Consider the following 11,114-nt stretch of genomic DNA (forward strand, 5'->3'; position numbering starts at 1 on the left):
AAATGGTTTTCTTAACTTGATTTTCAGTTTGTGCATTGTTACTGTATACAATGGATACTGTATACAATAGCTTTTTGTATCCTGTAACTGCTGAACTCATTTATTCATTCTTATAGTTTTTAAAATGTATTTCTTAGGATTTTCTATGTACAAACAAGACAATGTCATCTACAGATAACGATAGTTTTACTTCTTCCTTTCCAATCTGGATGTCTTTTACTTCATTTCAATGCCTCACTACCCTGGCTAGAATCTCCAGTACATGTTGAGTACAAGTGGCAAGAGTGGACAACCTTGTTTTGTTCCTGATCTTAGGGAGAAAGTTTTCAGTGTTTCGCCATTTGGTGTAATATTAGCTGTGGGCTTTTTGTAGATGCAACATATTTTCTTTTACAAAGAATGGGCCGGTAAGGGATTGTCCATTTTTACCTTGTTTTTGAAGAAAGCTTGTGTGAGAGCCAAAATTTGGTAACATATTTGCTTTGCTATACTGACATGCTATTGTTTATTGAATAGCATTTGCACACAGGCATTTATCTTTCCACCCTTGGATTTATATATTGTTGTGTAGCCACAGAGACTTAATTTTTATTTTTTCGTGTTAGCATTGCTTCAGCTTGTAAATATGGCTAAAGTATGTATGGGTCAGCATGATGCCCTGGGCCCCCTTCTGTCTGTGGACTCCTCTCCATCTCTGTTTTAACAACATTTACATGTGCTTGCTTTCAATACGAATGGCTGAAGTCTGCTTACCTCCCAGGTAGTTGCTCCAGCCTCCTCTTGCTGACCTCAAAAGGAAACTCCCATCTGAAAAGCCAGACTTCCCGGACAGATAAAGTTTTTCACCAGCAGTAAAAACTGTGTTTACTGAATAGATGCCGTGTTCCAAGAAAGGTAATAGTTGCTGTATGTACATTTTCTGTTTAATTTTGACAACAATCCTGTTATTAGATACTGTATTTCCAGTTCTGGGAGGAGACAACCAGATATTTAAGTTACTTAGCCAAGTTAACTGGTATTAGGCAAAACTGGGGCTCGGACCTACTCCACATTGTAGTTCTTTCATCCTAACATGGGCTGGTGGATCTTTGCATCACCTCTTGGTAGCTGTGCGACCTTGAGGAGGCACTTATTCCCTCTAACCTTCATCTTCCTCATCTGAAATATGAGGAAATTAACAATGCTGCCTCCGGGCAGACTGGGAGTTTGAGGCAGGGCATGCTTCTGGGGATATCTTCAATTCCTTCCCTGTGCCCCCTTTGGTCCTTGTTTTTTGTTTTTTTTTTCACAATTGCTTATTGTTGTTACTGGTAAAGATGCTTGGCTGGACCAAATTTAATCCAACAGATATTTAGGGAGTCTCTACCAGAGACAAGGAACCATACTGAGTGTTGAATACAATTAGTGGCTGAATCCAAATTCTAGAGACTCGAGTGTTTCCTTCTTAGCTACAATTTGTTGAGAGTTTATATGGCTAAACTGTTCCACATGCTTTATCTGCATAGCCCACTTAATCCTTATAACAACACTTTGAAGGAGAAACTATGATGATTCCCATCACACAATTGAGGAAACTGAGGCATGAAGAGGCTGGATTAGTTACTTGCCAAATCTTTAAGAACAAAAGAAAACAATAAACAAAAAAACCTTGTAAATGATGGAGTTGGAATTCAAATCCAGCTGAGTTGGCTCCAAAGCCCATAATCCTAATTAACCCTGAGGCTCTGAGGTCCCCCATTCATGTCTTTTCAGTTTTACATGAGAAAATCACCCTAGAGAGGGGCACAAAAAACATCCACAACAGGTGCTCAAATATCCTGTCACTGTCTATGCACGAAGCCTGCTGTTAGGTATATGGAGACGCAGAGGTGTATAAGAACTATGCTCCACCCTTGGGAAACTAGACTGTCAGTGTAGCAGGAGCATGGAATGCATGTGATTATATAGAAAGTCATGTCCAATGAAAGCTCATGGAGAGAAAGGTTCTGCTTTGTTTACTCTGAAACACTTGCTGATGGGGTAGCTTGTCAATTGGAACTTGAAAGGAGGGAGAAATTTCAGAAGGTGGAGATGGGGGTAAAGATGAGCATGTTCCTGGTAGAGGAAGAGACATAGCCCATAAAATGAAAGATGTGGTGAGGCATTTCTGTGACTGTGAGCAGGAGCCTCTCTTGCTAGGACCTTTCAACATCCATGGGAACCAGGAGGACACTGGTCATTGAAGCCTTGTGAGAAGAGAGGAGTGCAGGCTCTGGGGTCCAAATCCCAGTGCAGCCCCCTGAGAGCAAATTTCCTCATTTGTGGCCACAGGATAGAGGCACAGTCCTGAGCATCTTGAGTGGGGAGCGGAGGGGAAAGGAGCTGGGGCCTCTCCCAGCATCAGCAAAGGGTGAAGAGTGGGAGAGGAAAGAAGCAAAGAAAAGAGTTGGGGACCCAGTTGTCTCAGCATAAATTGCTAAGGCAATTTATAAGGGGCAGGACAAGATGGAAATACTGATGAAGGCTGAAGTAGAGAAGGAGGGAGAATAAGAATACAAAGACAAATGCACGGTTTCCACCCTGGTGGCTCAAATACTGATACAGAGAAAGTCTGGGCTGGGCTCCCTTCTAGGGCACCCCTGCCCCCACCCTTGGTCTCCTGTGACACTGTTATCATCGCAGCTGAAACGTGCGAGTTCACTAAAGGGTGGGATGTGAAGGGATGGTGAAGACCATGGGCAGGGCCTTGGGAACTGGCCGCCCTAGTGGGGCAGGAGGGCCAAGGGGCCACCCCAAGGCTCACAGGAGAGAGGAGGAGCAGGAGGACATGTGTCTTCAAGGTCACAGGAGGAGAAGCTTTGACAATGGTGCGAGTCAAGAGTGCAAATGACACAGAGACATCTAGAGGAATGAGGATTGAAAACACGCTCTTGGCGTCCGAGTATTTAGGACATGATGGGTGTTTTTCACGGGGGCTGTATAGCAGTAGAATGAATCTTGGCTGGTGAGCCCACAGTGAGGGTGGCAGAGTCAGGAGCTGGGCCAAGGAGAGGGAGGGGGATGTGTCATCCCCACGAGAGGGAGTGGCCCATCCCTGCTTGCAGGAGGTACAGATAGGAAGAATGAGGCAGGGCAAGAACAGAGGCCACAGAGATGGCTGGAGAGGGTGGGCCCTGGAAGGCAAAGGTGATACATGCTGAGCACCAGAGGGAAAGCCTGGGGGTGGGAAACCCCATGGGTGCTGCCCACGCATCCTCTCACAGGGTAGCCCAGAGACTGCTGACGCCAGCCACAGGTCAATGCTCTACCTCCATTTAGTTGTTGCTCTAATTTCTTTCTAACATGTAAACATCCAACACCTCCTCAAAGAGGGGTAGCCCGAGTTCCCCAGCCATCACTGCATTCTCAGTGGACTCAGTTACTGGGGCTGCTTTCACACTTCATCTTTTTTTTTTAAACATCCAACACCTCCTCAAAGAGGGGTAGCCCGAGTTCCCCAGCCATCACTGCATTCTCGGTGGACTCAGTTACTGGGGCTGCTTTCACACTTCATCTTTTTTTTTTTTTTCCTTCTTGTTTCTTTTCCTTTGTAAGAGTCAGTTGCAGGCTCAGGGAGACCTGAACAGGGCTTATAACCAAAGATGATGGTGGTGATCAGCTGCAACCCATCCAAGAACTGAACCAGCCTGGTGTGGGGCAAGACCTGGTTCCGGAATTCCCTCAGCCCCTTTTAGGGTCGGCAGGCTCAGAAGAACCCCCGCTCAGGAGGACCCCTTTTCAGAATGTCCCCACCCTTGTTTAATTCTTTTGCTGTCACAGTCTTGAAATTCTTAGTAATTGTTCTTCGTAATTGAACAAGGGGCCCCACATTTTCACTGTATTTTGTATTGGGCTCTGCAGATTACATAGGTGGCCCTGTCCCCTTTCTTGTCTCAGCCACCCAGGGAACTTCCCCCATTTTCTGAGACCTTTCAGCAGCGCCCCAACGGGGTTGTAGCCCCTATCTGAACTCCCCCTCTACCCGCGCCTGCACCCCAGGAGGTCCCTCTTCAGCGTCCCACATGGGCGGCGTGTGCACACAGGAGTCACGACCCCCTGACAGCCAAAGCCGCCGGCGCCTGCCCTGCCGCACGGGGACAGCCCGACTCTGCAGTCTGGTAGTCTTCCCCTCGCAGAGGGTCCGCGTCAGGTGGGGTGCAGTTGCGCCCATCCTAGGAAGCTTCAGACCTAGTTTTCGTAGCCCGGAGCCAGCCGGGCAGCTTTCCCACAGCAGATCAGCGCTCGGCGCAGTGCAGGGCAGCTCTGCAGTCCCTGCTGTCGCTCCGCCGCTGGGCACCTCCCGCCTTTCACTTTGGGAGTGTCCACGCCCCACCCCCTCGGTCACTGTCGGTCGGTCCAGTCCAGTCCAGCCCGCCGGTGCTTGTCTTGGGCACGTGAGGACGCCACTCTTCTCTTTAAAGTCTGGGCTGTCCTGGACCAGGGAGGCAAGACCTGCAAGCTGTAGAATCCCTGCGGAGCTTCCCCGGAGCCGAGTTTTCTACCCTAGGGCGAAGTCTCTGCGGTCCCCACACGCTTAACCCCTTACAGCCCGGCTAGTTCATCTCCAACTTCTTTGGCTTTGTTTAGAGTTCAACAGCGCCGCCTCCTGGTGCTTGGCTGTGAGTGACCATGGCGGACAGATGAAACAGGGTGTTTTTGCTGGGAAGAAAAAGTTTGCCAGTCTTTGTTATGTTTTGGACCGACCTCTCCGCATTCTTGGCAAGTGAATAAGCGGATAAGGTCGCAATCCCCTCCTCCCATCCTCTCCTCCCAGCTCTCCCCACCCTGCTCACCCCCAGGACCGCCCCTCTTCAATGTCCTTTGCAGAACAAGTGGCATTTATATGCACTTCTGTATTCATTCGGCCTCTCAACGAAATGGAAAGGTCCTTCATAGACCCAAGTGAGATCCGCTTGGAGCCCGCAGCGCCTCCCCGCGGGGGCTGCCCACGAACTCCTAAGTGGGAACGAGATTGATTGTCCCTTTGTGAAGCTGGACAGAAAGAGACCAGGCTAACGCGTCCCCGACACTCCCATCCCTCCGGGACTTGGCAAGAATTCACCTGCCACCGCTTGGGGACCTCGGGGTCCTGACAGTGTCCTCGCGACTTTCCCTTGCAACCAAGATTGGGTCGGCCGGCCTTGAAGCGGGTGCCCAGGGACTCGCGGGTCCCTAACGAGCCGTAGGGAGGAGGGGCACTGGTGTTAGGCCAGTGCTTCCCGCTTCGCTCTGTCGTGGCCCCAGCCACACCCACTGTCCTCAGGGGCCAGGCGCTCTCCTTGTGTCCGGAACCAGGCGCCCAGCCCCCAGGGCAGAGTCCAGCTTTGTCTCTTTGCAATCGAGTCTTTGTCGAAATCCACATCCTAGGTAGCGCTTCCCAGAGTCCTCCAGATCCTGGGCATTATCCCTCCCTGCTCTACCCTTTCCCCCCACCCCCTTAAAACCGTCTTCTCCCAGGTCTCCTATTCCCAGATCCCTGCAATCCAGGTTTGCCTTGAAGTCAATGATAACATTTATGGGGAAAAATAAATAAATAAAATAAATAAAAAAGAAAAGAAGACCGAGAGATTAAGGAGTGGCGCAAGTGGTGGGGGCGGGGACTGTCGCCTTGCTGACAGGGGTGCTGCCCTTCCGTGGCGCCTGCGCCTGCCGCCCCCGCCCAGAGACCTGCCCGCGTCCTGGCCGGGTTTACTCATCCCCGCGGTGATCCCAGGCGCGAGGGCGGGCGCAAGGCGTCCGTAGAACCCAGTAATCCGAGAATGCAGCATCAGCCCTTCCCACCAGGCACTTCCTTCCTTTTCCCAAACGTCCAGGGAGGGAGGGCCTGGCATTTATAAACTCGGGCTCCGGCCGATCCGCATGTCAGAGGCTGCCTCGCCAGGCTGCGCGCCGAGGCCAGAAGCGCCTGGGCTGGGACGGACACTAGCGGCTGTCGCCGGCGGCGCCCTGCCTCTCCCAGCCCCGGCCGCTGCCCAGTCGTGCCCGCCCGTGCAGCATGCTCAGGGTCCTGCTCCTTGGCGTGCTGGCCCGGGCCGGCCTCGGGCTTCCGGCAACCCCGGAGCCGCAACCCAGTGGTAGCCAGTGTGTCGAGCACGACTGCTTCGCGCTTTTCCGGGGCCGCGCGACCTTCCTCGCTGCCAGCCAAGCCTGCGAGCGCCTGCGGGGCCACCTGATGACTGTGCGGTCCTCAGTCGCTGCGGATGTCATATCCTTGCTGCTGAGCGACGATGGCGGTGACGGCCTGCGCCTCTGGATCGGCCTGCATCTCGCGCAGGGCTGCGGCGACCCCGGGCACCTTGGGCCCCTGCGCGGCTTCCAGTGGGTTACCGGAGACAACAGCACCAGCTACAGCAGGTGGGCTCGGCTCGACCGCGATGGGGCTCCCCTTTGCGGTCCGCTGTGCGTCACAGTCTCGGCTGCCGGGACCCCTGCGCCCGGCGAGCCGGCCTGGCAGGAGCAGCAGTGCGACGCGGAGGAGGCGCGCTGGGGTCGGGTGGCGCCGGGCGCCTGGGACTGCAGCGTGGAGCGCGGCGGCTGCGAGCACTCATGCAACCAGAGCGCCGGCGCACCCCGCTGCCTCTGCCCAGCCGACGCCGCCCTGCAGGCCGATGGGCGCTCCTGCGCCACGCCCGCCGTGCACTTGTGCGACAGCCTCTGCGAGCACCTGTGCTTCCCCGACCCCGACGTGCCGGGCTCCTACTCGTGCATGTGCGAAGCCGGCTACCAGCTGGCGGCCGACGGGCACCGGTGCGAGGACGTGGACGACTGTACGCTGGTTCCCAGTCCGTGCCCGCAGCTCTGTGTCAATATGGAGGGCGGTTTCGAGTGCCACTGCCGCTCCGGCTTCGAGCTGGTGGACGGCGAGTGTGTGGAGCCCGTGGACCCGTGCTTAGGGGCTGACTGCGAGTACCAGTGCCAGCCCATGGGCCAAACCCACTACCAATGCGTCTGTGCCGAGGGCTTTGCTCCTATCCCCAATGAGCCGCACAAGTGCCAGATGTTCTGCAACCAGACTGCATGTCCGGCCGACTGCGACCCCAACACCCCGGGTAGATGCCAGTGTCCCGACGGCTACATCCTGGATGAAGGTTTCATGTGCACAGACATTGACGAGTGCAACCATGGCGGCTACTGCTCCCACGAGTGTCGCAACCTACCGGGGACCTTCGAGTGCATCTGCAGGCCCGACTCGGCCGTCGCCGTCCAGGTTGGCAGGGACTGTGACTCCACCGAGGTGAACACTGAAGACGACGGCGGCTCTGGGGAGCTCCCGGCCAGCCCAATGCCCCGCTCCACCGCGAGTCCCCCGTCCTCGGAGCCTGTGCATTCAGGCGTGCTCATAGGCACCTCCATCGCGTGTCTGTCCCTGGTCGTGGCGCTTTTGGCGCTTCTCTGCCACCTGCGCAAGAAGCAGGGCTCTGCGCGGGCGGAGCTGGAGTACAAGAGCGCGGCCCCTGCCGTGGAGGAGGTGTTGCAGCACGTGCGAACTGAGCGGACGCTGCAGAAACTCTGAGGGGCCTCCCTGCCCAGCCTGGGTGTTGTGTGGCCTTTGCCTTCCTCCTGTGCCCCTACGCCCCCGTGCCCAGCTTTACTCTCTGGATACCCGAAAGCACTGTAACTGGCATTGCACCTGGGGAAGACCTTCCCTCAACCTCCCCAAGCTGTTTTCTCTGATTCCATGCATAGGTGGGGAGGTGGAGGGGACTGCACGCAGGGCTACCCCCAGCCTCTTCCACGGCGTCGACGGACAACTGGGCAGAGATGGCAAGTTTGCAATGAAGGCACAGACTGCAGAGTGTCCCAGGCCCTCCCCACGGGACGCGGGAGGGGTGAGCATTGCTGTTCGGTGGCCTTTTGGACAGACCTTGAGCCGGTGGGCTAGTGATGACCAAGATATTTATTTTTTTAAGTATTTAGAATTTTATTTTTGTCTCTCTTTTTTTTTGTCCCTTTTTCTCTACCTGTATGTCTTCAATACACACTTTGCACATACCTCCCTTCCCCTCTCTCTCCCCCTCTCTGTCCGTCTCTGTCTGTCACTGCCTATATATACTCTCACCTGACATGTGGCAGTTAAACCATCCAGGTGAGTTTTTCCCCAGCCCTCTTGGATTTATGGACCCAGGCCGCATCTCTCCCTGCTCATTCAAGCCTGGTTTTTCCTCCCAGGAACTGAGCCGACTCACCCGACGTCGCTGTACCTGTGTCTGACCCTACTTCTTTTCCTCTTAGCTCTCTGCCCAAGCAGAACTCATATGTGAAACAGAAACAAAAACACTAAAACCAGAAATGGTTGGGCATTTGCTTTTTCACCAGATCTGCTAATTTCTCCTGAAATGTCAGGCTCCCAGAGCGAAACAATTTGAACAAAGGTTAAAATTTGAGAGTAATTACTTAAATTAATGTTGATGGACTGTTATAGAAATTAAACCCAAGAGGTTTTTTTTATCTTTATTTTTTAAATAGTGAACTTGGGTTTTATTATTGTTGTTGTTTTGATTTGTACTGAAAAGTAGTAATTGTTGTTGAACTTCTTACGCAGTTTCCTTTTTATTACCACTATTACTTTTTGTGACAGTGTTGAAAATGCTCTAGTTGGACAGAAGAGAGAAGCACCTCCCAGGAGACAACTTAAGAAAGTTTTGAGCTGCATGATTCATGTGAATTATCAGTTTAAGTCTCATGGGTTTTGTCACTGTAGGCCAAAATAAAACCAGCTCTACCGGTTTTATGGAATTGGGGAGCTTGGGAATGGAGCCTGGAGAATGCCTAGTTAGGATTTTGCCTTAATCAGGCCCTTGGAGAATTTCTCCCATTTCAGAGTCGCCTTCTAGGCTGGCCATTGGAATGTGCTGGTTAGAAATGCAGAATCCTAGGCGCCACCCCACCTAGTTCATGAGAATCTGTGTTTTAACAAGTTCTTCAGGGGGTTTGAGGACAACTGTTTCAGACAGCTTCCAATTTGCTGGAATACATGAAATATGGATCAGTAATAAGTAGCTGGCCAAGTCAGGCCCTTTATTCTCAAGAAACTGAGGAATCATCACTGTATAGCTTTACTTTCTGGTAGAAAAGACGAGGTACACTGCTCTGGACATTGTTACACAGGGTCAAGAAGGTCTTTGGATCAACTAAGCTAGGAATGAAATCATGCTTCAGTGTGTGGGGAAAAAAATGTATCATATAAGTGTATCTTTTGTAAGACAAATGTTTTCCTCCACTATTTTGTAAACTCGGCACATTTGTACATAGTTATTTATTTACTGGAAATAAACTAGAACACAAGCAAACCCATGCTTATGATGTCAATTGTACAAAATAAACAGATTACAGTGTGCTCTTGGGTTGTGTGTCTTTTCACCTTCACACGCCAGCTCCCTCGTTTTATGTCATTAAATGGGACTCACAAGCAATACAAATGCCATGGGACACATTAAAGGCTACTGCACCCCCACCACTCATGCCCTCTGGCCATGGCACCATCTCTGACCTTCAAAGATCTTTCCAGAGGAGATTATTTTCACTGTAGAAGGATTTCATGTTATCTCTGGGTGCACAAATATTTTTCTGTAACTATAACAACTTCATATACAAGGACTTGAGTTTGTGCATTTTAGAATACATTATAGGATCATTTGTGGGGGGTGAATTAAAGAAACAGTCCTTCTTATGGCATGTCTAGAGTCCCAGCTGTGTGTCCTGTCTACGGTTTGGCATTACCTGCTCTATGAGAGATCCAAACTCAAAACAGTCATAAGGGTCTCAGTCTGTGGCTCAAATTCAAGCAGTCATTTCTAAAGGTCTCATCCAGTATCAAATCACTCTCATCTCTGTAGGAGATGAGAAACACTGCCTTTTCTATATGCAAGTTTCTTGCGCCCCGTTTCCTGGGATGATGGAGCTGGCCAAATTCTAAATGCAGGGCTCTGAAAGTTTTCATAAAGCAGAAATTAGAAGAAAATAGATTCCATTCAAATATTTTCTTACATCTGGGTCATGCTGAATTTCTCAATTTTAATCTCAGTAGTTATTGTCGTGAAGATGCAGTTGGAGATTTCAACATCCACTTGAAATCTTCATCAGTCTCAGATGAAGTTGGCAGCTTTAGCGTGTGTGTTAAGAGGCAGGTACTATGTAGTCTTATGTATCTCCTCTGAGACAGCACATTGGATAGTGCTCCCATTAGGGAGGAGAGTAAGTCTTTATATCTAGGAAGAACTGCACCAGTGGGGGCAAAACAGGTGCAGATCAATGGTGCTGAGAGTCCAGAGGAGAGACTGGTACCTTACAAACTTGCCCTTACTGCCCAGCCTTCCATTTTTCAAAAGGGTCTCCCCATAGCTGTCAAATTGACTTGGAAGAGCTCATTGCTTTAGGATGGTTTTCCTCCAGAGGAGGGGCTTTTTGTTAAGGAACACAGGAAGACCAAAACACACTGTCAAGACCCAGAGGCAAAAACCCTTAATAGGGCATGACTAGATCCCCGGACACTAGTCAAGTGGGGCCCAGAGCTTCCCTATCCTAGCTTCCCTTGATGGCTCTTTTTATAGGCCTCACCTGAATTTGAGGTTCTCAAAACAAGCAGCTACAGCTCCTTTCTGAGAAAGCCACTAGGACTACGCAAATAAATCAGTGAGCTAAAACAAAAACAAAAACAACAACAACAACAAAACTATCCTCTAGCATTTAAAATCAGGATAGACCTTAGGAAACCGGGGCTATGGGGATTAGCTTTCATGGTCCATTCTTTCTGTTCACATCACTGGGCATGCAGGTCTAAGGCAGAATCTCAGGACCTGTTTGCTGGTGACATTTCACAGCACCAAGGGCCTGGGAAAGAAGGCCAAGGTGGTCTTTCCAGACAAGGCAGAATTCAGTTTTCTAAGTCAGATGGCTTTGTTATTGTTTTCCTCAATCCTTACACCTTTTCTTGGATTAGTTCAGCAAATATCTGTTCAACACTTACTATGAATCTGGCATGGTGACAGGCATGGTGACAAGTCCCTGCCCTGTGAAGCTTATGCTCTGGTGGGGGAGACAGCCATATAACAATGATCACTCCCCAATTGTAGTAAACCTAGAAATACTGAGAAGTG

At 50.9% G+C, this 11,114-nt stretch overlaps 1 protein-coding gene across 1 annotated transcript; it reads left to right on the top strand.

The window, feature by feature from the left end:
• Positions 1-6,013: 6,013 nt before the first annotated feature.
• On the top strand, positions 6,014-9,356 carry THBD (thrombomodulin). The gene has a single exon (XM_008587795.1). It carries the CDS (start codon positions 6,014-6,016, stop codon positions 7,529-7,531), a length of 1,518 nt encoding a protein of 505 aa, XP_008586017.1. The 3' UTR covers positions 7,532-9,356.
• The last annotated feature ends 1,758 nt before the right edge of the window (positions 9,357-11,114 follow it).

The sequence above is a fragment of the Galeopterus variegatus genome, unplaced genomic scaffold (genome assembly GCF_000696425.1).
Source record: "Galeopterus variegatus unplaced genomic scaffold, G_variegatus-3.0.2 Scaffold4544, whole genome shotgun sequence".
Lineage (NCBI taxonomy): Eukaryota > Metazoa > Chordata > Mammalia > Dermoptera > Cynocephalidae > Galeopterus > Galeopterus variegatus.